The 26,092-nt window shown below is 42.7% G+C and overlaps 3 protein-coding genes across 7 annotated transcripts in view; 1 reads left to right on the top strand and 2 right to left on the bottom strand.

Moving 5' to 3' along the window:
• Positions 1 to 709: 709 nt before the first annotated feature.
• Positions 710 to 12,340, bottom strand: exd1 (exonuclease 3'-5' domain containing 1). Its single transcript, XM_056477330.1, has 11 exons — positions 12,074 to 12,340; positions 11,651 to 11,719; positions 10,833 to 10,866; positions 10,692 to 10,750; positions 9,620 to 9,684; positions 9,438 to 9,524; positions 7,837 to 7,941; positions 5,759 to 5,839; positions 5,132 to 5,275; positions 3,779 to 3,961; positions 710 to 1,053 (listed from the first exon to the last, which is right to left on the bottom strand). The coding sequence occupies exons 1-11, from the start codon at positions 12,225 to 12,227 to the stop codon at positions 898 to 900; spliced, it is 1,137 nt and encodes a 378-aa protein (XP_056333305.1). The 5' UTR covers positions 12,228 to 12,340; the 3' UTR covers positions 710 to 897.
• Positions 12,341 to 14,941: 2,601 nt separating this feature from the next.
• On the top strand, positions 14,942 to 19,812 carry LOC130244875 (proline-rich membrane anchor 1-like). Its single transcript, XM_056477433.1, has 4 exons — positions 14,942 to 15,237; positions 15,917 to 16,058; positions 16,640 to 16,766; positions 19,193 to 19,812. Exons 1-4 carry the CDS (start codon positions 15,184 to 15,186, stop codon positions 19,260 to 19,262), a joined length of 393 nt encoding a protein of 130 aa, XP_056333408.1. The 5' UTR covers positions 14,942 to 15,183; the 3' UTR covers positions 19,263 to 19,812.
• Positions 19,813 to 21,434: 1,622 nt separating this feature from the next.
• LOC130244488 (protein unc-79 homolog) overlaps positions 21,435 to 26,092 on the bottom strand; it is a 42,188-nt gene continuing 37,530 nt past the window's right edge. For all 5 annotated transcript variants that reach the window (XM_056476936.1, XM_056476937.1, XM_056476938.1 and 2 more), the window contains 5 exons: positions 24,161 to 24,344; positions 23,865 to 24,074; positions 23,649 to 23,726; positions 22,607 to 22,648; positions 21,435 to 21,798 (listed from right to left, as the gene is read on the bottom strand). In XM_056476936.1, coding sequence (XP_056332911.1) covers positions 21,610 to 21,798; positions 22,607 to 22,648; positions 23,649 to 23,726; positions 23,865 to 24,074; positions 24,161 to 24,344 — 703 coding nt within the window. In that variant the 3' untranslated portion in view covers positions 21,435 to 21,609. The remainder of the gene's footprint in view (positions 21,799 to 22,606; positions 22,649 to 23,648; positions 23,727 to 23,864; positions 24,075 to 24,160; positions 24,345 to 26,092) is intronic.

Here is a 26,092-nt window from a genome sequence, read left to right as displayed (position 1 = left end):
ATATATATATTTTTTTTAAATTCTGTGCAGCAACAGAAATAAATGTCCACAAAGTCTGTCTGGCCCTGGAAATCACCAAGTTGGAGGTGGATTATTTGCATGTTGTTTTTTAAGGTAACTATTATTGATTTTGGTATTCTTTCCAGAAAACTTCTTGCACAAAATAAAATTCAAGCACTTGAGCGATGTGGATGACCGAACACAAGAGCACAAAACCAGCATTAACATAAAACAGCTAAAAATGTTCTCCGGGGCCTCTTTTATAAAGGCGTCCTCTAAATGATCCCGTTTCCAAAACGCTTCAGCAAATGAATGATGTGTAAAGTGGCCTCATGCACCCCGCTTTAGTGTCCCGAACCCAAGTGCAGCGTGACCCACTGCATTAAACACCACTGCATTACTTTAACTCCTGATATATAAACCCTTAAATGTCATTTTAAACTGTATTACTTTCTGAACAAACGATTCCGATTCATTACAAGAGCAGGAGTCGTGCTTAAGAAGAATTCTGCTTCCGAGATCACCTGAACTCATGTGAGTAAAACCAGGACCCCTCTTCCCCACCTCACCACACAACGAGTGGGCTTGACAAACCACCAGTACAAAACCCTTGTTCATCTCTGACACTTAAACACACACCTGCTCCAGTTTTGCACCGGACACACTCTTACGGTCACTCCATATCTAAAACAAACCCTGCTGTTATGATGTGTGCTTCACTCAGGTGAGTGGACTTGACAAAGATCACCCTCGAGAGCAGCACAGGAGCTCCAGATTTATTGAACACACTCCTTACAGCTCTATGAACTCTTAATATTCAACACAACAGGTTCTCATTCTCAGATGATGAACAGAAGTCAGACTGAACAGAAGAGGGGTTTTTACCGCAGGACAGCATTATTGAGCCTCTGCTGGAGTGTGTGAAGGGGCTTTAAAGCTGGAGCGCAGCAGAAGACCACTAGCAGTCTGAGAGTAACACCGAGAGGCCCAGTCCATCCTCTGCTGACGCACACACATCAGCTCCTGGAGCTCCGGCAGCACCACGGACTCGTCCTGAACATACACACACACAGACACCATAATGCATCACATTTACAATTAGTACAGAACATGCTGAATTAAGTTATTCCAACACACACACACTGTTAAGTATTGTGTTTGCATTAAGTGCAGAACGCTGCATTAATATTATGTTGTCAACACACACACACACACACACACACACACACACACACATTATAATACATTATAATACATGGCGTTTACAATTAGTGCATAATGCTATATTAAAGTTATTTCAACACATCACACACAGTAATTCATCACACAGGGCCAGACAGAATCTGCAGATATTTTTTGTGCAGAATTTTATAAAAAAAAAAAAGATAATAAAATGTATGTAAATAATTACTTTTAAGGTTTATAATGCAAATCCAACTAGCTTCACTTGTTTAGTAAACAGTCTGGATCTAGTATATCCACTAAAAGACTGAAATATTACTTTACAAACTGTATTCTGTATAAATCATAAACATTATTGGTCAGTGAAATGACTGAAATGCAAAGAAAACTGAATAAATATATATTTGCATGAGTAAATAAACAGACTCGATGACGAGCAGCCGTGTGTGTGTGTGTGTGTGTGTGTGTGTGTGTGTGTGTGTAGATGCAGGGTTCCACTCTTTCATGAACAGCAGATTCACTTTGGCACTTTTAAAGCAGTGTTCATTTTAACACCTTTATAATTCACATCCAGCAGATGAAGCGCCATTAAACTCCTCACTGTACTGAACATTTCACTTCATACTTACATTAAACCTGTCAGAGTAACTTTCACACATTTGACCATTTAAACAGTCACGCTCGAAGAACTTTAATACAGTCTGTTTAATGCTGGTGATGTTCAATTGCTGATAAGTGTGCAGTGTTTATCAGTGTTATTGTACAAGGTTTCAATTCAAGATGTTTAATTTAAGAATTTCTCAGTCTTGAGTTCTGTTTTTGACTTTTGTTGAAATAAAACTAAATTAAACTAAATTAAACTAAATTAAACTAAATTAAACTAAATTACTTTCAAATTTAATTCAAGGACTTTTGCTTTTGCTTTTTTAATGTTCTTTCCAGGCCTCGAATACATACAGTAGAAGTCAGAATTATTCACCCTCCTGTGGTTTTCCCAAATCCTGTTGACCAGAGTCAGGAGTTTCTCACAGTATTTCCTCTAATATCTGCTCTTCTGGAGAAAGTCTTATTTGTTTTATTTCAGCTAGAATAAAAGCAGTTTTTAATAGTTTTAAACTCATGTTAAGGTCAATATTATTAGCCCCTTCAGCAATATTAGTGTTGGATTGTCTCCAGAATAAACCACTGTTATACAATGACTTGCCTAATTACCCTAACTTTACCCTAATTACCCTAGTGAAGCCTTTAAATGTGACTTTAAGCTGAATACTAGTGTCTTGAAGAATATCTAGTCTAATATTATGTGCTGTCATCATGATATAGACAATAGACATCAGTGATTAGAGATGAGTTATTAACACTGTTATGATTAGAGATGAGTTATTAACACTGTCATGATTAGAGATGTGTTGGAGAAATCTGCTCTCTGTTAAACAGAAATTAGGATAAATATGATGGAGGGTTAATAATTCAGACTTCAACTGTATGTCTGAAATTCAAGTACTTTTAAGCAGCGTGGGAACCCTGTGAATATTGTTATAGCATCTGATATATACACTCACCGGCCACTTTATTAGGTACACCTGTCCAACTGCTCGTTAACGCAAATGTCTAATCAGCCAATCACATGGCAGCAGCTCACTGCATTTAGGCATGTAGGCATGGTCAAGACGATCTGCTGCAGGTCAAAGCGAGCATCAGAATGGAGAAGAAAGAGAATTTAAGTGACGCTGAACGTGGCATGGTTGTTGCTGCCAGACGGGCTGCTCTGAGTATTTCAGAAACTGCTGATCTACTGGGATTTTCACGCACAACCATCTCTAGGGTTTACAGAGAATGATAAAGAGGAAATATCCAGTGAGCGGCAGTTCTGTGGGCGCAAATGCCTTGTTGATGCCAGAGGTCAGAGGAGAATGGCCAGACTGGTTCCAGCTGATAGCATGAACAACAACATGAAAGCATGAATCCATCCTGCCTTGTATCAGCGGTTCAGGCTGGTGGTGTATTGGTGTGGTGGAGATTGTCTTTGGGTCCATTAGTACCAATTGAGCATGGTGTCAACGCCACAGCCTACCTGAGTATTGTTGCTGACCATGTCCATCCCTTTATGAGCACAGTGTCTCCATCTTCTGATGGCTACTTCCAGCAGGATAACGCACCATGTCATAAAGCTCCAATCATCTCAGACTGGTTTCTTGAACATGACAATGAGTTCACTGTACTCAAATGGCCTCCACAGTCACCAGAGCTCAATCCAATAGAGCACCTTTGGGATGTGGTGGAACGGGAGATTGGCATCATGGATGTGCAGCCGACAAATCTGCAGCAACTGTGTGATGCTATCATGTCAATATGGAGCAAAATCTCTGAGGAATATTTACAGTAGCTTGTTGAATCTCTGACATGAAGGATTAAAGCAGTTCTGAAGGCAAAAGGGGGTCCGACCCGGTACTAGTAAGGTGTACCTAATAAAGTGGCCGGTGACTAAGTCATGTTTAGCCTTTGTGAAGAGTATTCCTGTCATGTGTAAAGTGTAATTGGCAAGTGCTGGTTCTGACTGTGTTCTAGCTGTAGTGTGTGCGTGTTTGTATGTGACCTGCTGGAAGTGCAGTGGTGGGCAGTGAGAGCTGCTCATGATGGAGTCCACCAGCACAGTGTAATCCGCCAGCAGAGCATCCAGCAGCAGCAGACGCAGAGAGAGGAGATGCTGGACTGAAGAGCACATCAGACTGAGGAGATCTGGAGGACACGGACGCATATACCACAGCTGCACACACTCCTGATAAAGAGGAGAACACACACACACACACACACACACACACACACACACATTATTGCAAAAAATGTTGGGTGTATGCTGCCTGTATGGCGCCCTCTAGTGTGTGTGTGTGTGTGTGTGTGTGTGAGCCCCCGTTTACACTAATACATTTTAGTTTTAAAGTGCATAAGTTCTGCTACGGTTACGCCTTCTGTCCACACTACCCCAGAGTTTTTGAGAGCTGTAAAACGCTCAAGAGGCCTTTTTTTTTTTTTAAGCGCTGCTGCTGCGTCAGTGTGGATGGAGGAAAACGAAGACATCTGAAAATGGAGGCAGGGCTGCAGACATTCACCATCTGATAGGGGCTTTTCCTCAATATTAAGTGCACAAAGATCAGTCCTGCATCCTCTCCTTCAGTTCAGACTTCACAGGTTTGATGTGGAAAACTCCAGAGGAGACGTCGAGTAAAAACAGGGGACTGTATAACCTCATTAGCATCACACTGCAGGCTACGCTGTTTCACTATCAACAATAAAATGAACACATGACATGAGGAACTGCCTATTTTCATTTCGATATTAAGATAACAGACACTATAAATGTTGAGGCGTCGTGTAGCTGCATGTTTAAAGGAGCGTCATCTTCACTGTATGCATATTTATAATAAAACAGAGCCGATAACATCACTGCCTCCTTTCAGTTTCTTCAAAAATTATGAAACATACCCTGTCTCTGCTGCTCAATATCAGTTCAATGATCAATAATGGCCATTATAACAGCATAATGTACAATAACTTTACACAATATAGGAAATAAAGGAAATAAAGGTGAGCGATCAGTCAGTGTACACGGTTACATTAATGAATATATGAACTGATCTCTGAGCTCAGCCAAAAACACATTACCTGAGAACAATAATAGATTCAGAAGAGCGAAGAGGCGTCAGATGGAGACAAGAGGAGTTAAAGATCACCATTATCAGCTATAGTGAGATCAGATCCAGCAGAAGATCCTTGATGAACTGTCCAGCTCACCTGGGGAGCTGTGCTCAAAGCGCCCGCTGTGGTCACGTGATATCGCTTTTATTCTAAAACGCCATTAAAAACTAAAACATATTAGTGTAAACGGGGCCGAGTGTGTCTGACCGCTAGTGTGTGTGTGTGTGTGTGTGTGTGTGTAAATAAGGCTGACCCTGCTCTGCTGCTGTTTGGAGCAGAGTGGCTGGATCTCCGCTGTGGTCAGTCTGAGGTGAAGCTGCAGCAGCTCTGGGAGTGAAGCCAGTCGATCCGGCAGAAACCCTCCACTCTCACTGAAGAACAGCAGCAGCTCAGCCACCTCAATCACACACACACACACACACACACACACACACACACACACACACACACACACACACACACACACACACACACACACACACACACACACACACACACACACACACACACAATTATACAGCGGCACGGTCAAAATATCAACTAATCTTAAATCAAGGAAAAATGATAATAAAGTGATCAAGTCTTGTTTTCAGAAATAATGAGTCAAAATCAAGTGATTTTCTCCTTTTGAACAAGTTAATTTGCTGATGCCGATCAGGTTTCAAATTCCAGCACAAGTTGATTTCTCTTCCCCATTATCAGATCATTCTGCTCGTCTTCAGGAAATTCACCTCATTTTGACTCTTTATTCCTAAAAAACAGGATGATATTTTGTACATTTGTGAATCAAATAAAAACATCTGTGCTCATGCGTTCTACCCATACTTGCAATATAGATTAGCAGTGCAGTGATTGGCTGGGAGTGTGTGTGTATATGCACCTGTGTGTCGAACACATTGGTCAGCTGGACCCTGAACTCCGCCTTCAGGCAGCGGGTGATGCAGCGGCAGTCATGGAGCACCTGCAGACACCACAGTGAGCACACACACCTTACACCACAGAAGCAAACACTACACACACACGGCACTGGTGTAGTATTGAATGAGGAGAAGTGTAGCTGCTCTATTAAACAAAGCCCCGCCTTCTAGCACAGGAGCCAATCAGTGATCAGTATAGACTGATGATGCTCTGGGGGAGGGGCTCAGAGCTGCTGGGTGTTTCTGCAGCTTCATTATGATCCTCTGGGCTCAGCAAACACACTGCAATCTCAGCTAATACTTGCTGCACACACATGAGGAATATATCAGAATAAAGCTTCACAGATCATCCAGGACCACAGTCCTATCGAAATCAATGGAGGAATCCTGAAATCTCCAAAACTCGCAGATACACTACAGATTTCAAATCAGCAACAAAATCTGAAGTGACCGCTCTCAATCCTGCTGTTCTGAAGCTTTAATCACATTTAAAACATGTCATTTCCTGTTTACTCCTGTGATTGGATGACAGCAGTCTACTTCACGCTGTTACCATGGTAACCAGAGGATGCTGTTATATGTAGAACAGAGACAGAACCTGCGCAATGACTGGAGGATGTGTGTGGATGTGTGTGATGTTTACCTCCTGTCTAATTTAACACAGACACACCGTATTCACCAGAACTTACAGTAACAGGTGAATCTCCGCAGACCCCTCCCCCCACAGAACAGCGTCACTACAAAGACTGACCATTGGCTATTTCGAGCAGAAGGCGGGACTTGCTTCTCTATGGCGGCCATACGGAGCGCTGCACATTCCTCCAGTCACACCAATGCCAGTGTAGCGTCTCTACCAAGCGGCAACCTCCCGCTCTCTCTCGGGAAGCCAATACGGAAGTAACTGAAACTGCAATTCATCAAAATTCCACTAGTCCTGGCTCCATAATAGAGCAAGTTGCAATTGAGCCCACTGTTAGAATGGCCAATTTTACAACAGAAAAAAAGGTGTTTACAGCCTGGTACAAAGAACGATTTTGGTTCATATAGCAATTATTACCCTCCATGACAACTGTGAGGGGGGTGAATTTTTTTATAACTCATCCATTTCCTTTATATTAGGTTATATTAAGTTTGCATAATTAAGGGCGTGGCCACTTGAGTGACAGCTAGGTCTCGCTGGTCGCCGTCACTTCACCTCAGCTGAATCCGGCAGATTAGCCACTGATCTCGGCATATTCATCGTATTTTTCTTTTGTTTTATGTGGCTTTACACAGTCAGCTGCCTTTTGGACTTATTTCTTACAATTATCAGATGATATGGGATGCTGTGTGCACTTAATTGTGCTCACAAACCATTCACGTGGCCTCCGTTTCCCATGTGAGTAAAGTTATATACTTATACACCATCTCTATAAATGTAATAGTTTTATTTAAGATCATTTATCATTAATTTTTTTCTTTAGACCTGTAAAGCACTCCAGAATTTGCCAGATTGATTAGCTGTAGGCTCTAGAACAGTCATCTGAAGCGTTGTCATACAGTGTTATGCTGGAGTTCCTCAATAGTCTTGCATTTACTAACACAGACTATATCTGAAGTGTTTGGAAGTATTTCGCGTTTTCCTCCTGTAGAAAAACGTCATAAGAGCAATGTTTAGTGGCTCAATGTATTACTACAGTGTTTTTGAAAGTCTAAACACTTTACTGATATAGTGTACAGCCAAGCACATGTGGTCAGAACACAAACAAGTCGCAGGTAATAGAGTATCAAATGTTTCTCCCAAAGTAAAGTCTGTCTGCCAGGTCTAAGCAAAGTGCCAGCAGGCGTCTGTAGCTCCGCCCACTCTCCGCCTCTTTGCCCTTATTTGGTATCCCGCCGTGGGTGCGATGACGCGCGAACAAAATGGCGACGGTTGGCCGCGCCTACTAGTAGCTTCTTTTGCAGTGTTCAGAAACCTATGGGTGACGTCACGGATGCTCCGTCCATATATTTTACAGTCTATGGTCTCTACAGTGTGTGACGCTCCACAGCAGCTGCTCACCTTCAGGATGTGTGTGTTCTCCAGAATCATCGACAGGCCGTTCTTAAACACCTGACCGCCCAGCAGGAGGATGTCGAACAGGTACACCACCTTCTTAGTGGCCACCTGTAGGAAAACAATCACTCATTAGTAGCCTACAAACTCAAACTGGGCTGTTTGGTCACATGGCATTACATATTTCTCTCTTTCTATTGGCTTAATGTATTTTATACAGCAAAAACAGCTAACTGGCAGCACGGTGGCTCAGTGGTGGCGCACTGTGGCTTCACAGCAAGAAGGTTGATAGTTCGAGTCCCTTATGTTGTCCCGGTACTGACATTTTAAAAACATCCATTTCTCGCTAACATTTAAGTACCGCTGAGCTCGCTCATACACACCGCTGATTAGCTATAGTATTCACCAGTGCTCAACAGAACTGACTGAGAGATGCCACAGAGATCAGTCGAGTCATTAGCCGATCACTCGTCTGTGTTTGCACTCAGTAAACATCAGTGAAGTGCAGAGAACTGATGATATTCACAGCCAATCACAGTCATTTCTGTTGAGCACTGGTGAACACAATGGCAAATCAGCAGGAAATGGACATCTTTAAAATTTCAGTACCGAAATTCAGTATGGTGACAGGTCTAATATAGTGAAAGAATCAGTTCATTAACTCGAGTTTGATGAATGGCATCTGAAACGTGTGTTTGGGGAAGATAACATGAGCTAACTAGCACCATTTCCCTTAACTTAGCTGAAAATGAGGTCCGATATCCCTTTTTATTTTCACTATCCATTCAGAACGGACCTTCGGGTCACTCGGAAAGCAGTGAAATGATCAATGTGTGTCACTTTCTCTTTGCTGATGAGATATACAGCCAGCTACACAACATTCCTGTGTGATTCCAGGCAATACTTCCGGGTTTCTTCCCACCGCAGCCTCGATTTCACTTTTAAAATGGCGGCCGCATGAAATCAGTCTATAAGTGTAGGAGGAATAAAAGATGACAGAATTTACATTTTTAGGTGAACTATCCCTTTTATATACTGCACATGCACATTGTACACATTACAGACAATGTACTTTCCTCTTTATTATTACTATTGTTATTTAAAGATGTTCCTATTGTCCAGCTTATGTTTGCACTGTAAGAACACATCTGTCAGTAAAGCTCCTGAAAGTAAACGGGTTTCTTTCTTCAATAATTTGATGAAGTTCCTAACGTAAGTTTAGGTGGAGCCTGATCAGTCAGGTGGGTCAGTCACGTGTGTGTGTATATAAGTAGTGGTCGTTGCACTGTTTCAGTTGACTTTAGTTCCGGCATCCATCAACCTCCCCATCTCCTCCTCTGTTTATTAAAATGTTAAGGGGGGGGGGACTCATACTTGGAGACTGAGTCAAGCCTCGAGCCTCCTTCAAGGACATGAGTTGAGCTAGGGGTTTGATAGCTCAGGCCCCCGCTTCAGGACAGCAATGCCAGGTGAACTCGTGAAACAGTTTAAAGAATATTTGTGTGTCAGTAAATGTGAACGCGTGTGTTGTGTAAAGAGCTGCAGAAAGGGAATTGCTGAACTCAGAAAATTAAAGAGATGTCTGAATATTGTATGATCTGATTAACCTGTAACCAGCAGAGTCTCTCCTGGCCGCTCTGTCCGTACACATCAGCCCCAATGCCGATCACATCCTGCTCCTGGATGTGCATGATCTGAAAACACCAGCAAGAATACAGTATGTGTGTATGTGTGTGTGTGTGTGAGACAGAAAGCAACAGGCATGAGGAGAAACGCTGGACAAACTCACCGCAGGGCCAAACTTCTCATGAAGCTCATCGATCAACACGTACCTCACGCTGTCCTTCTCGCTGTCTGGAGGAAAAACACCACATACAGTGGCGGATTTAACCAACAATGAAGGTGAAGTGACTGCTGAGTCCCAGAGTGTCTTTCACTGTCTGTAAGATGTGACCCAGGACCCCAGAACCTGTAAACCTTCTATAAATTGGGTTTTACAGTAATTCTGAATAAATAAGCTTTCCATTGACCAGGACAAAATATGGCTGAGATCAAACTATTTGTACAATCCAAATAAAACTCTGAATAAATAGTAAAGCTGCTTAAATATGTTCAGCAATGCACATTACTGATCAGCCATTGAGTTTTGATAGATTTACAGTAGACAATGTACAAAATCTCTTCTTTGGACATGATCTTCTCTACTCAATATTCTAACGATTTTAGAAAACTCTGTCATTTTCACACACAACATCTTTATTTATTTAGCTATTGCTAAAAATATGCTTGTGCAATAACTGTGCTTATTTTGTTGCTTTCTTGAAATTAGTATAGTTATCTATTGAGTTAAAATTAAAATCTCTTACAAAATAAATAATGATAACAAAAATAATAAATAATTAGAACAAGTAATTTTCATTTTTTTGTCCGAGTGCATCCAGAATTCGGCCCAGACTTTTCATTTCAATACATCTCTTCTCCAGATGAATATATTGACAGTATATACAGCATTGGTATCTAAATGTACAGCAGGGGTCACCAGTAAATACCTGTAAGTTTCTCTAAATTATGTAGAAGGTCATTTTCTATCATATTCTGTAATGAGAGGGTCTATCAAATACAATTTGTACATAATAATTACATCCCTGCAAATGTGCGCCGCCATCCCCAATCATGTTCCAGCAGTCAAATCAGACAAGCACAGCATATAGTGTTGTTTTCAGAAACAATGAGTCAAAGTGTAGTGAGTTTCCCTAAAACAAACTAAATAATCTGCCAATGGAGGAAGCAGAATGATGTATTTTCCTTCTGATATAGGGTTATTTTGCTTGCCCCATTGTCAGTGAATGTGGAGACTTTACCCAGTATCGTCTTCTTCTTGAATGTCTGGAACTCTGATTTGTGTTTATCATTACTGAACCTGAAAAAAAAAAACACATCTGAGAAATAAACAGGAGCAGCGATGACTGACATTAACACATTAATCAGGTATAAACACTTACACACTGTCCTGACCAGCAGACACCGGAAACTCCACTTAAAAAAAGAGAGAGAAAATAGATTTGGCAGTGAATAAAACCGCTCTTGCTTATTTGTTTAACGGGCCAGTTCACCCAAAAATGAAAATTCTGATGAGGAAATGTGAACTCTGCCTTTAACTCCTTTAAAACAATATATTTAATGAAGCCTATTTCCAGCAGGAAGGAAAACAAATTGAAATGAGGACTTCGCAAGTTGACATCAAAAGTAAAAAAATGATGAGACAAAAGTTGATATTAAACTAAATTGTGTGTTCATGTGCAGCTTGATGGTGTAAGAGCGAGCCGTCAACACAGTTGGTTTTAGGCGATTATCTAATCTAATGAATCTAAATTATGATTTAACATTATTCAATAATTAGAAACTCTCACAATAACGGCTTACCTTCTAGAAATAACAGAGTTTCTCCTTATTTTAACTTACTTTATTCTTCAGACATTAATGAAACAAATCATTAACTAGAAATTAGATAATATTTTTATTTCTTACATGGTGAAAATGAGCATATTTTATCAGCGCCACAGGATTGTGGAGTACTGAGGTAAGGTTGGTGGTTCTTATATTGTTTACCACGGTAATATTAAATTACATGCAAGTATGACACTTCAATATTTATGACACTTCACAATATTTAATTGACTGTGAACAATTTTATACTCTGATAGACATTGGCTCCTGCTAATATGATTTACAAAGAAAGAACAGTGAAATTATATTAAAGATAAAGGTTGAATGTGCGAATATAAACCAACCTCAAACTACCTCAATTGGTGGAGCTTACTTTTGATAATCTCGTTTCCAAAAATGAGTTTGGCTCCTGGAAATCTGCGTCCACTCTTCACTTCAGACACTTGAATAAAGCGAGAAATATCACTGAAGCATTAATGAAGGCTGTGGGCAGTCAAATGAGTTGGTTATTGAAGGATTATGCTACAGCTGGTTTAATATTCGCACATTTGGAGCAGTATTCTTTGCCAATTTTAAACAGGGAAATTATATTAGCAGCCAATGACTATCACAGTAATGTTATGCGGTTCGCAGTCAATTAGTGCTAATGTTGTTCGTCACACTTGGACCGAATATTCGAAGTAGCATGGTAAACAATACTGTTACCGTGTCACTGTTCATAAATGAACTAATGTGCGAATATAAAACCAACTTTTACTCAAATAACATTAATAAAGGCCTGTCCTCCATAACTCACCGTCCTCCAGGATGAGCGTCTTCTTCTGGGTGATTTTCTGGATGACGCCGCTGATCTCCGTGTCTGACAGGGTTATTTTCACGCGTTTCCTCTTCATCTGCTCCAGAAAGCGGCTCTCCTCTGAGGATGAAGCCATGTTCGGCCTGTTCTTCATTTTCCAGACACCAAACTACTGCTGTGCTGTTTATCTGCTAAATCACTCACCGACTGGAGGAGTTAACGAACCTGAAGGATTTCCCGCTGCAAATAGTTCAGCGCAAGCCCCGCCCCTCGAGCGATTCTGATGATCTGATTGGCCACCGAGCTGATTAAGATCGACTAAATTACAACAATTTATCCTTTATCTGTCGATTTCTTCATATTTTCAGATGAAAGAAGGGAAAATAGAAATAAAACGATCTCTACTTTTAAATACCGTCTCCAGATCCTCCAAATCACTATTCAGAATGGAAGCCATAAATAAACCAAAATGTATGAAATGTACAGTTTGACCACCCGGTGGCGCAGTTTACCAGCAGCACAGCAGGCTCAAACAGACATTCAGCATACAGAAACAAACTAACAATGATTGATTATTAATTATAAAGCAAAATATGTGCAGGCCTACACCATCAACATTAGAAAAAACGCTTTATTCATTTAATTTTATTTTACATTCTGTTATTGCTGATCTACTGGGATTTTCACACACAACCATCTCTATGGTTTACAGACAATGGTCCGACAAAGAGGAAATATCCAGTGAGCGGCAGTTCTGTGGGTTCAGGCTGCTGGTGGTGGTGTAATGGTGTGGGGGAGATTTTCTTGGCACACTTTGGGTCCATTAGTACCAATTGAGCATGGTGTCAACGCCACAGCCTACCTGAGTATTGTTGCTGACCATGTCCATCCCTTTATGAGCACAGTGTCTCCATCTTCTGATGGCTACTTCCAGCAGGATAACGCACCATGTCATAAAGCGCCAATCATCTCAGACTGGTTTCTTGAACATGACAATGAGTTCACTGTACTCAAATGGCCTCCACAGTCACCAGAGCTCAATCCAATAGAGCACCTTTGGAATGTGGTGGAACGGGAGATTGGCATCATGGATGTGCAGCCGACAAATCTGCAGCAACTGTGTGATGCTATCATGTCAATATGGAGCAAAATCTCAGGAATATTTCCAGTAGCTTGTTGAATCTCTGACACCAAGCATTAAGGCAGATCTGAAGGCAAAAGGGGGTCCGGGTCGGTAGTAGGAAGATGTACCTATTAGCCATTTTGGCTTGTCTCATAGCAAAATTTAAAACCTGACGTTATTTTTTCTGACCTACTTAAAACCAAAGACAAACGTTCCTGCAGAGAAAACTATATATTCTAGATATACTCAGAAAGAGAGATCTTTATTCTTTATTTAATATCATTAAAACACCAGTATCAAATGCTCAGTTTACTCAAGCCATGTTGTAAATATTAGTTCTCCATCTTTAAAAGAGCACAACATCCACACACTTTCATTCTTATAAATATATGAAATCAAAATAAATTCTCACTTTAATTAAACTTGAAGCACAACTCGACAGACCTCACCTACCCTTTCTTTTCTTGTCATGTAAATCATCATTATACAACAGCATTAGTAATGTACTCTGTGTTTATCTCTTCTTCTTTTTTTAGCAAAAATGAAATCAACCTTGAATAATAATGACCACAAACGTAAAGCTGAGCGTCAGAAACAAACCTTCAAGCCTTTCTCAATGCTCAAAACAATCAGAATCTGAACCAGCTGAATGCACAGTTGTGTACTGTATTTATTTTGTTATATTCTAATAATACATATATATTTCTCTTTCATTATCTTCATAAACCTCACATTAGTCTTTTCTCTTTCTTAGTGTGTACAGTTGAAGTCTGAATTATTAACCCTCCTTTATATTTATCCTAATTTCTGTTTAACGGAGAGCAGATATCTTCAACACATCTCTAATCATAACAGTGTTAATAACTCATCTCTAATCATAACAGTGTTAATAACTCATCTCTAATCATAACAGTGTTAATAACTCATCTCTAATCATAACAGTGTTAATAACTCATCTCTAATCATAACAGTGTTAATAACTCATCTCTAATCATAACAGTGTTAATAACTCATCTCTAATCATGACAGTGTTAATAACTCATCTCTGATCATAACAGTGTTAATAACTCATCTCTAATCACTGATGTCTATTGTCTATATCATGATGACAGCACATAATATTAGACTAGATATTCTTCAAGACACTAGTATTCAGCTTAAAGTCACATTTAAAGGCTTCACTAGGGTAATTAGGGTAAAGTTAGGGTAATTAGGCAAGTCATTGTAGAACAGTGGTTTATTCTGGAGACAATCCAACACTAATATTGCTGAAGGGGGTGAATAATATTGACCTTAACATGAGTTTAAAACTATTAAAAACTGCTTTTATTCTAGCTGAAATAAAACAAATAAGACTTTCTCCAGAAGAGCAGATATTAGAGGAAATACTGTGAGAAACTCCTGACTCTGGTCAACATTTAGCAAATTCACAGGAGGGTGAATAATTCTGACTGTGTTTTGTTTTTTCTGTGTGAATGTTTTGTTTATGTAATCTGCAATGCTTTGACGATAATTGACAATTATCCCAATTAAAAATAAACTGAACTGAATTAAGAGAGAGAGATGGTGTGTGTGTGTGTGTGTGTGTGTGTGTGAGTGAGAGAGAGAGAGAGAGAGAGAGAGAGAGAGAGAGAGAGAGAGAGAGAGAGAGAGAGAGAGAGAGAGAGAGAGAGAGAGAGAGAGTGTGTGTGTGTGTGTGTGTTACGCAACTGACGGATCTGCGAGTCTCTGCTTGATTTCTGCATGTGTTCAGATCTGCTGGAGGATCATCATCATCATCTGTGGACTTACAGCGATCATAACCGCTCATAACATCCTCCCTTAAATTGTGCTGATCAGCGTGATTACCGTCATGAGCTGAGTAAGTGAAGGAACTTCTCCCGGAGCCAGAGCGCAGAGAGCGGGTGTGCGCGGTGTGTGTGGCCGGGGCAGAACGCTGGAGGAGCGGCTACTGCAGAGCTGGAGGAGCGCCGGAGCGGAGCGAAGCATGCGGGACTCTGCGTGGCGTCTGCTGCTCACACACTGCCTGCTCTGCTGCCAGGTACACTACACCAGTGTTTCCCAACCCTGTTCCTGGAGGCACACCAACAGTACATATTTTGGATGTCTCCGTTATCTGACCCATTAACTTCAGGTGTTGGAGTCTCTTCTGATGTTATGATAAGAGGATTCAGGTGTGTTTGATTAGGGAGAGGTTAAAAATGTGGACTGTTGGTGTGCCTTCACGAACAGGGTTGGGAAACACTGCACTACACTACACAACACACCTGTGCTCTGCTGTCAGGTAGGCTACACTGCTCTACACTACACACCTGTGCTGTGATCTGCAGCATTCACACACACTGAGCACTAACACTGCAGTGGGGTCAGTCTGTCATTGGCATTTCACAGAGTTAAGGAAAAGCCCTTTTCATTCATTCATTTGTTCAGTTATGAGTAAAGCAGTGTGTCTGTCCTGCTGACCCTGACCGATGATCAGTCCTTTATTATCAGATCACTCATGCTGTGCTGTTTCACTCTGTTTTTATAAACACACCACACCACACCTGTGTGACTACATCTGAGTCTTTGACTCTTATTGAAGAGACTATCAAAATCACATCTCTCTCCACCCGCTTCTCCATCTCTCTCCACCTGTCTCTCCATCGTTTCTCTATCTTTCTCCACCTGTCTCCCTTCACCTGTCCCTCCATCTCTCCCTCCACCTGTGTGTGTGGCAGGTGGAGCTGCAGTGGTCCTGCTGTCAGCATGAGATGAGCAGTGGAGCTGAGGGCTTTCAGCTGTGTGGGTGTAGGCTGTATCCTCCTCCTCTTCCTCCTCCACCTCCTCCTCCTCCTCCTCCACCAGGACTGCCGTCTCCAGGTAAGACTGATGGAACTCTCTTTACTTCATTCTTGTCATAATAGATATATATATATTATATATAGATGTGTATATGTAGTTTTGATCCAATGTATTGTTGGCTGTTACTGACTCCTGTTCCTCTACACTCCTACAAATACACCCATGCTACTATAAAGGGCACCTATTATGCAAAACTCACGTTTATAAGAGGTTTAAGTGACCCCAGTTGTGTGTGTGTGTGTGTGTGTGTGTGTGTGTGTGTGTGTGTGTGTGTGTCAGCGGTGTGTGAATATCTCCAGCAGCCTCTGATGGTCAACATGTATTAATTGTATTGTTTATAATCAGATCAATGAAACACTTTGATTGGCATTCTGCCTTTGTACATGTCATCAGAGGGGGAAAGCCCCGCCCACTAGTGCCCATCTCTCCCTCATTAGCATAAACAGCAGCCCTGAGTGAGAAGCAGCCGTCTGTTCATTAGCCATTAGAGTGTTTGAGCTGCTGAAGATGTTGTTAAGATAATGATAAAGGTATTAGTGTTAGTGTTCTGTAGCTCAGAGGTGTGTGTGTGTGTGTGTGTGTGTGTGTGTGTTTCTCAGCTGCAGTGGCTCCTGCAGTCCTGTGCGCCCCCTGGTGGACGGAGCTGCTGGTTTTGGGCTCCACGGGGTCGGCACTGACCGCCGTCCTGCTGCTGACGCTCATCTACTGCTACAAGGCCATCAGAAGGTGCAGTCGCTGAGCTCACGTCATCTGTCCCATCCATACACTACTGCTGCTTACGTCTCAATCAGCACACTGGCTGGGAGTTCATCAGTGGGTCAGGTGCACTAGTAAGAGCACTCATGAGCTCAGTACAGCGTCCTCATTGTACATCATCAACACTGGAGCTTATCTCGCGTTCGCCTCACAGCAACAAGGTCACTGGTTCGAGTCCCAGCTGGGTCAGTGTGTGTTTCTGTGTGGAGTTTGCATGTTCTCCCCGTGTTGGTGTGGGTTTCCTCTGGGTGCTCCGGTTTCCCCCACAGTCCAAACACATGCGCTATAGGGGAACTGATCAACTAAACTGGCTGTAGTGTATGAGTGTGTGTGTGAATGAGTGTGTATGGGTGTTTGCCAGAATTGGGTTGCAGCTGGAAGTGCATCCGCTGTGTAAAACATATGCTGGAATAGTTGGCGGTTCATTCCGCTGTGGTGACTCCTGATGATTAAAAGGACTAAGCTGAAGGAAAATGAATGAATGAATATTTTGCTTACCCCACTAGCAGATGATTGTGCGTGTTTGACCCAGTGTTCGTCTGTGTTTGACCCTCTTTGATTGACAGATGATCAGACGAATCAGGTTCCAGCAGATTGAAAGAGACGCTGTCTGTCCTGCTCAGGCTTCAAACACACTCCGACAGCTGTGCAATCAAACACTGCTGCTCTCTGTGAAGTGTGTGTCTCCAGCTGCTGCATGCATTATTGAGCAGCAGAGCGGCGGGTCGGCTGGTGTCAGGGCGGAGGCCGAAAAACCAGCAGAGATAAAACCAGCGGGATTAAAGAAGAATTAAAGACCTGTTCACAACAAGCAGGATAACGATAATAGGAGAATAAATATATTAGTGTCCACACACACACACACACACACACACACGCAGAGGAGCGCTAATGATCAGTGTATGTGTACATTCTTCTGTTAGTAGTGTATTCTCTGTAGTGTCCAGCAGGTGTCAGTCTCAGTGTGCTGCAGAACACACTATTGATCTGCTGACTGAGGGAGCTATCAGACCTTTAGGGCGGAGCTATCAGTGCTTTAGGGAGGAGCTATCAGTGCTTTAGGGAGGAGCTATCAGTCCTTTAGGGCGATCTATCAGTACTTTAGGGCGGGGCTATCAGTCCAGTAGGGAGTAGCTGTCAGTGCTTAAAGAGCGGGGCTATCAATAATTTAGGGCGTGGTATCAGTGCTTTAGCTCGGATAAGTGCTTTAGGGCGGAGCTATCAGACCTTTAGGGAGGAGCTATAAGACATTTAGGGCGGGGCTATCAGTCATTTAGGGCAGGGATATCAGTCATTAGGGTGGAGCTATCAGTCATTTAGGGTGGAGCTATCAGTCATTTAGGGCGGGGCTATCAGTCATTTAGGGCAGGGCTATCAGTGCTTGTCCCGTTTCTGCTCTGCCTCAATCCATTCGTCAGTCTTCCTTCATTTGGTTAGCCACACCCATCATTCACCAATCCAGCCATGAAATCATGCACTGCCCTACATGTTTTCCTCATTTCAGGACCGTTTCAGTCAGATGTACATCACGATAGAGGAAATAAGGAGAATCCTGTCCTCCATTTGATGCTGGCTTTAAAGTGAATCTCCCACAGATGATGTTTGATCAGCCGCAGCTGAAAGAGCGCTGGTCATATCCAGGAGATCTGCTGATTATATAACGCTATTTTCCTGAAGCTCTGACTGTCAGTAATGCAGCTTGAGGGAGTCCAGCACAGATAGAGCAGCAGTACAGTCAGAATAAAGCCTCATTCAGACCCGTACGGCCCGCTTCACTGCAGAAACACAATCAGCCTAAATATAACCAGTGTAAGAGCAGATCCTGCACAAACACAGCGCTCACTCTGCTCATCTGTGTGTGTGTGTGTGTGTGTGTGTGTGTGTGCGTGTGTGTGTGTGTGTGTGTGTGTGTGTGTGTGTGTGATGTTTCAGGATACGGCTCAATAATGAACCTTAGAGCTGGGCGATATGACAAAAGCTCATATCCTGATAATGATATATAGCACAATATAGGACACCATTTCTGTTTATTCAGTCATTAATAGACTACATTAGCCCATGTGAAGGACTATTTCTTATTCACGTTTTAGAGAAAATAATCATAAATGTCCTCATTCATGTCTGATCGTATTCCTCACTTTATTTAGAACTTCAGGCAAATATTTGATTAAAAATGTAAAATAACATGAATTAAATACTAATGAAATGTCAGAGACAGAAACACAGTGCTTTAAAGATGATGGTCTGATGGTGTTCACGTCTCTAATGCAGTCTAATACTACACTCAAATAAATAATGAAAAATATATTACAGTTATAAACAATAGAGCATAATATTACACTACAGACTGCCATATTGCAGAGCCCTAATGCAGCTGTATTTACTGTGATGTGCAGGAAACCCCTGATGAAGGAGACAGCGGAGGTGTCCATCTCCATCAGGACGAGCAGCAGTGCAGTGGTCTGAGCCTCACTGAAGGATACAAACACACACTGCGACTCCATTCAGCGACGTACACTGCGTCCTTATAGTCTCTATTTGTGAAGAGGACAAACAGAAGTGTTCAAGCTTCAGGACTAACTACTTCCTCACTAATGAACCGTCAGCCTGTCAGTCATCTCCACACTTCTGTCATGTGTACTGTCCTGCACTATTAGAGAAGCAGCAGCAGGTTAATCTCCCACTCACCAGTCTGTCATCTCCTCAGGTGTTTCAGAAGCTCCATGTGCAGCTTTATGAGCGTTGATTGTTGCAGATCAAGTATAGCACGGGAAACGTGGAATAAAGGTCAGATGTTAATCAACAGTCATTCAATCATCTTTACTCCACTTAACCTGCGCTCCTGCACATCCACCATGTTTGTAGTTTCTTATATTGTTTCACCTGTGTTTGTAGTTCTAATAGAATTCAGATCTAAAGTGCAGTGCATTGTGGGTAATAATAGTCATTAGGCATCTGCTCCTCCATGCCGAGCTAGTGTGTTTCCCATACTGAGACACTTCCGGTGATCCGTTATTGTGGGTTTTTTCATTTTATACGGTTCCTTTTACACCATCGATGTTGTAATGTAATAAAAATACATTCAGTTATATAAACTTTGGCATTCATTTCATTGTTCAAGCGTGAAACAAGACAAAAAGCGGTTTACTCACACGCAAACCGTCAGAATCGGCAGGCTAGCGCAGAAGCTCCATTGAATACACTGGGGTAAACTAAATGTTCATATTATAAAGACATGGCGGGGGAAATGTTATTTAATGCAGTGCTTCGTGTACAATCTGAGACACTCTTTATATCAGATATCACTCAGCCAGTGGAGATCGCTGATCTTTAAAGAAAACTGACCTTAAATGCGCCGAGTTTTGCATTGGCATACAATTGACCGGAAGCGCTTAACCCAGGCTACTGGCAAATTAAAAGTCCTATTAACTGTAAAAGGCCTCAGTCCTCCATCAGTCCGTCATCACAGTGCTTCAGGATTCTTCTTCTATTATTATTCCCTCCAGTACTGTCTTGTCTGCGCTCCTGTCTCACGCCTCCAGAAGCCACCGCGTTCACTGCGTTTGGTCTTGGTGTTCTGAGGCGCTCCACTTGACGCTGCTGTATTCATTGATGATTGAGAACAAGCAAACAAGTCCTGCAGGAACACAGAGCTGAAGTGAAGAACATCTCTGTCTGTGAGGAGTCAGTGTTGAGATGAGCAGTGGATCATCTGCTGCTCTTATTAGCTGCTCTGCTTTCATGATGATGATGATGATGATGATATAAGCGGCTTTAATGAGGGAGTTTCTGAAAGGCCTTTGAGTTCAAAAGCACACGGCAGCAGAGCTCAGAGCAGTGGGAGTTCATCTCACACACACACACACACACACACTTAATGCTGCACCATCACAGCTTTCAGACGCAGTTTCTTTAAAGATCAGTGATCTTCACTGCCTGACTGATATACGATATAAAGCAGGTCTCAGACCAGATGCGCTGCATTCAGTTACACTGTTCTGCAGCATGTCTTTAAAGTGTGGACATGTATTTCACCCAGCATTGACATTGGAGTTTCAGCGCTCGTCTTTTATCTGAGTGTCTTTCATATCGTTTTACTCTTGAACAGCTAACAGAATGCTCAAGTCTAGTTAACTGATTATATTTTAACTACATCACATCACCAGTGCTGTAACAGGAACCATAGTTTAATCGGTGGCTGAAAAACACTAGCTGTGTCAATTAATATAGTCACTGGCCACTTTATTAGGTATATATTAGGTACCTGTACCGGGTCAGACCACCTTTAGCTTCCAGAACTGCCTTAATGCCTAAAATCCCAGTAGATCAGCAGTTTCTGAAATACTCAGAGCAGCCCGTCTGGCAGCAACAACCATGCCACGTTCAGCGTCACTTAAATCCCCTTTCTTCCCCATTCTGATGCTCGCTTTGACCTGCAGCAGATCGTCTTGACCATGTCTACATGCCTAAATGCAGTGAGCTGCTGCCATGTGATTGGCTGATTAGACATTTGCATTGACGAGCAGTTGGACAGGTGTACCTAATAAAGTGGCCAGTGAGTGTGTGTTTACAATAAATGATTTCAAAAGGACACAAACACACATTTAAACTAATGTTTGTTTAATAAAAACACTCTTGTTTATTTGAGTTTAAAATCTGCACATTATACACAGAGAAAACACCCCGGCTGACACTCCTCTATACCTGATTCTGTGATGTTTCTGTCACACACACACACACACACACTAGGAAGAGCTCAGCTTCATGTCCACCTGCAGACACTACACCTGCTGCTGGAGCTGTGTGTGTGTGATCACATGGGGTAAAACTGCGACGCCGCCTCCGAGGACTGGATCTCCACCTGTGCCATCTTGAACTGCGTGCACTGAAGCCACTTGCGGAGCGTGAGCGGGAACGAGCTGGAGCCGGGGTTCTGGAGACACTGATGGTTCACACGGTTCTGGATCGCCTGCAGACGCAGCTGGAGACCTGCAGACAGGTGCTGTACACACACACACACACACACACACACACACACACACACACAGTTCAGCGGGTAACAGGAGGATATTTAAAGCAACACTCCCTTTTTGTGAATATGCTGAGTTTAGTGCTCTCCTGGAGTTAAACACACTGTGAAATATCTGTGTATGTATATAATACACAACACCAACCCAGACAACACATCACTAAACTATTAAAGATGATCAGAACAGTCACTTTTTACCACATGTCAATGTTAAACGTTGCTGGAAGAAAGATCAAGCTCCCATAATTCAACTCAACAGCAGAAATAAAGCACTTTTAGCTTAGCTTAGCATAAATCATTACACCGGATTAGTCCATTAGCATCTCCTTTTCCTGTTTTAAAGAGATAATTCAACCAGAAAATAAAGTTTCCTCAGTGTTTACTCTCCTAAACTGTTGGTCACAAAAGCAGATAATGTGAGAATGCTGGAAACCTGTAACCATGGACTTCCACAGTCAGAAAAACAAATACTGCAGAAGTCAATGGTTACAGGTTTCCAGCATTCTTCAAAATATCTTCTTTTGTGTTTAGCTTAAGAAAGAGAATCATAAAGGGAAACAAGTGAAGGATGACAGAACCTCATATTCAGATGAACTGTGCCTTTAAATAGGAAAATTACCCAAACTCTTTGGTCATTTTTGAGCGAGATGCTAATGGTCTAATCCAATGTAATGATTTATACTAAGCTAAGCTAAAAGTGCCCCACCGGACCAGGTGCAGTGTTGCTTTAACATGTTACAGTAGAGCAGAGGCAGGAGGCAGTGCTGTGATCAACACTTACATTCAGGTTAGACTGGATCATCGGCAGCCACATGGGGATGAGCTGAACACACAGGAGAAGAAGACGACATTACAACACTGAATACACAAACACACTTCACTGAACATCTACGATACACACCAACATCATCATTCAGACAGACACTGTGTCCTCTATAACCGCAGGTGAACTGTGTGTGTGTACTGTCCACCCTACACACAACTCCTTCACATCTCTGATTCGGACTGTAATGCAGGAATGATCTGCACCGTTAGTGAAGCTGCTCTGGACGGATGATTACTGTGAAAGCAGAGTACACTCCCTGACAGAAGACTTGTGGATCTCAGCTGTAAGAGCAGCAGATAATAACTGGACTTCTAGTTGATGTGTGAAAGTGTCAGAAGGTGGATTTCTCTGCTGAATCATCTGTTGATCTGCATCATCACCAATACTGCAGAAGACCTACTGGAACCAGCATGGACCAAGATTCTCACAGAAATCAGTCAAGTTTGGTGAAGGAGAAATCATGGTTTGGGGTCTACATTCAGTATGGGGGCGTGTGAGAGATCTGCAGAGTGGATGATCAACATCAACAGCCTGAGGTATCAAGACATTTGTGCTGCCCATTACATTACAAACCACAGGAGAGGGACAATTCTCCAGCAGGATAGCGCTCCTTCTCATACTTCAGCCTCCACATCAAAGCTCCTGAAAGCAAAGAAGATCAAGCTGCTCCAGGATTGGCCAGCCCAGTCACCAGACATGAACATTATTGAGCACGTCTGGGGTAAGATGAAGGAGGAGGTGTTGAAGATGAACACGAAGAGTCTTGATGAACTCTGGGAGTCCTGCAAGAAGGCTTTCTTCACCATTCCAGATGACTTTATTAATCAGTGATTTGAGTCATGTCAGAGATGTATGGATGTTATTTGTTGTTCCTAAAATTAGACAGGCCTTTTTGTCAGGTAGTGTACAGCTAAACTTGAGCTGGGTTGAATGAGCAGATGCAGAGGTGTTCTAGTGCTGCTGTAATGAGTGTGAGTGGATGAAGAGAGTCTCGTACCTTCACAAAGATGGTGGAGTTACACTCCTGCAGCGCCTCCATCAGGCTGATGACATGCAGACACACCATCTCCACCATCTGAACACGCACACAGAGAGAGAGAGAGGGAGTGAGTGTGTGTGTGTGTGTGTGTGAGTCCTTTAGTGTGTGTGTGTGTGTGTGAGTCCTTTAGTGTGTGTGTGTGTGTGTGTGTGTGTGAGTGTGTGTGTCTCTCACCACTCTGTTGTGTGCCATGAGTTGCAGTATGCTGGGTGTGACTCGGCTCCAGAACTCCAGGCCGGTGAGCAGGGCTCCGCTGCACAGCTCGCTCTGGTTCTGGTTCTGGTTCTGGCTGGAGGGAGCAGTGGACGCCTGCTCACAGTACACCGTCCACAGCTGAGCGAACATGAAGGCGTGGAACAGCGAACACATGTGCAGCACTGACGTCTGACACACACACACAGAACACAGGAGATCAGCACAGCTCTATAGCGCGCACACACACACACACACACACACACACACACACACACCTTAGACTGCTCCGGGAAGCCGATCAGGATGACGATCAGGTGGTCTGCGATGTGTGAGCCGGCGTCCAGCGGGATGGGCATACAGCACGAGGAGCCCTGCTGCAGTGCACTGTGGGTAAGAGAACCCAGCAGCAGCCAAGACAGCTGACGGATATGCGACACACACTCGATGAACTCCTTGGGTCTGAACACACACATACACAGAGTAAGAATTGCAGTGTGGACAGTGGAGACACACACACACTCAGACACGCACAGACACATACACACACACTCAGACACACACACAGTTGTATTCTAAATAACAGCAGTCCAACATCAATATCCAGAACACAACACGTGTTGTTGGGGCGGGGGGAAGGGGGTGCATTCCAGGAATACTGGATGAATTTGCATACAACCCCAAACCAGACTAAGTTGAGACAGTACAGGTCTAGTCCTTTAGGAGCAGAGATGGGCCGAGGATCGCCAGTTTGACCACAAATAAGAGAGAAAATGAGTGAACAGATTAAACACAATGCTCCTCAGAGAAAGAGAGGAAGACATGTGGATATTTCACCTTCATCAGTGCAGAACATCATTAAAGATTGAAGAATCTGGAGGAGTTTCAGTGCGTAAAGGACAAGAGCGCAAGCCTAAGCTGAACAACCGTGACCTCCGACCCCTCAGGGGGCGCTGCATCAAGAATCCTCATTCATCTATAAGCCAGATCAGCACATGGGCTCAGGACTACTGCGGTAAACCTTTGTCAAGTACCACAATACAGAGACACATCCACAAACGCCAGCCAAAGCTGTACTGTGGCAAAAGGAAGCCCTATGTTAACAGTGTCCAGAAGCACCGTCCACTTCTCTGGGCTTAGAGGCATCTGGGATGGAGCATCACACAGTGGAGACGTGTACTGTGCTCAGATGAAGCAGTGTTTCAGGTGTTTTTAGGAGAAATGGACGCCGTGTGTTTCTGAGCAAAGAAGAAATGCGGTCCAGACTGTCCAGAAGCCAGGGTCTGTCATGGTCTGGGGTTGTGTCAGTGCCCTTGGCAAAGGTAACCTGCTCTTCTGTGATGCTCTATTAATGCTGAACAGATTCTGGAGCTCAATATGCTGCCTTCTTCTCCAGGGACGCCCATGCAGAGTTCAACAAGACAATGCAGAACCACATTCAGCACACATTACAGAGTCCTGCTGCAGAGGAAGAGGATACAGCTACTGGACTGGCCTGCCTGCAGTCCCGACCCGTCTCCAATAGAGAATGTGTGCTGCATTATGAACAGTGAAGACCCCGTACTGTTGCCCACCTTAAGACTTGAAGAAGAGGGCAGAATGACAGCTGAAACTCTTCATCACCGGCTGTCTTCAGTCCCTAAACGTCTTTAAGTGTTGTGAAAAGGAACGGCAGCATTACACAGGGGGAAAAGCTGCACTGAGACGACTCTTATTGAAATGTGTTGCAGGAACCAAAACTGTAAAATGTCTTTAATTAGAGAAACAGTAACGATCATGAGGAACACATTAAATCATGTTTGTTGTTTTGTCTGCAATAAAATACAAGTCAAAGTCAATGTAGAAATCCCTTCTTTCTTTTTTATTAGCGTTTCTAAACTGTCCCAGCCTGCTGATTTCAGGTTGTGTATCAGAATACATAATGAGGACATGTTGCTCTATGCAGAAGAGGAAATGTCCTCGAAATGAGTATTTCAACAAGACATTGCCCCAATACACACTAGTAAGCAAACAGCAGCATCTTGGGTCCAGAGCAACAAAATTAATAGTATGGAGTGGCCAGCCTAGTGTCCTGACCTTAACCTAATATAAAACCTGAAGTTGACATCAAAAATACTGTTTCTGAGGCAAAACTGAGAATTTTTTTGATTTAAAATGGAATCAGGGCAGGTAACAGACCACACACACACACACACACACACACACACGCA

The sequence above is a fragment of the Danio aesculapii genome, chromosome 17 (genome assembly GCF_903798145.1).
Source record: "Danio aesculapii chromosome 17, fDanAes4.1, whole genome shotgun sequence".
Classification (NCBI taxonomy): domain Eukaryota; kingdom Metazoa; phylum Chordata; class Actinopteri; order Cypriniformes; family Danionidae; genus Danio; species Danio aesculapii.
The sequence above is the reverse complement of the archived record's forward strand: the minus strand, read 5'-3'. Positions and strand labels throughout refer to the sequence as shown.

Bases quoted from the DNA above. Each gene is read 5' to 3' on its own strand.
- exd1 (XM_056477330.1), bottom strand. From the start codon at position 12,227: ATGAAGAACAGGCCGAACATGGCTTCATCCTCAGAGGAGAGCCGCTTT. The intron at 10,751-10,832 runs GTAAGTGTTTAT...TTTTTTTTTCAG, and splicing joins TCTGCTGGTCAGGACAGTGT to GTTCAGTAATGATAAACACA. The intron at 1,054-3,778 runs GTCACATACAAA...GTGTATGTTCAG, and splicing joins CACCACTGCACTTCCAGCAG to GACGAGTCCGTGGTGCTGCC.
- LOC130244875 (XM_056477433.1), top strand. From the start codon at position 15,184: ATGCGGGACTCTGCGTGGCGTCTGCTGCTCACACACTGCCTGCTCTGC. The intron at 15,238-15,916 runs GTACACTACACC...TGTGTGTGGCAG, and splicing joins ACTGCCTGCTCTGCTGCCAG to GTGGAGCTGCAGTGGTCCTG. The intron at 16,767-19,192 runs GTGCAGTCGCTG...TGTGATGTGCAG, and splicing joins TGCTACAAGGCCATCAGAAG to GAAACCCCTGATGAAGGAGA.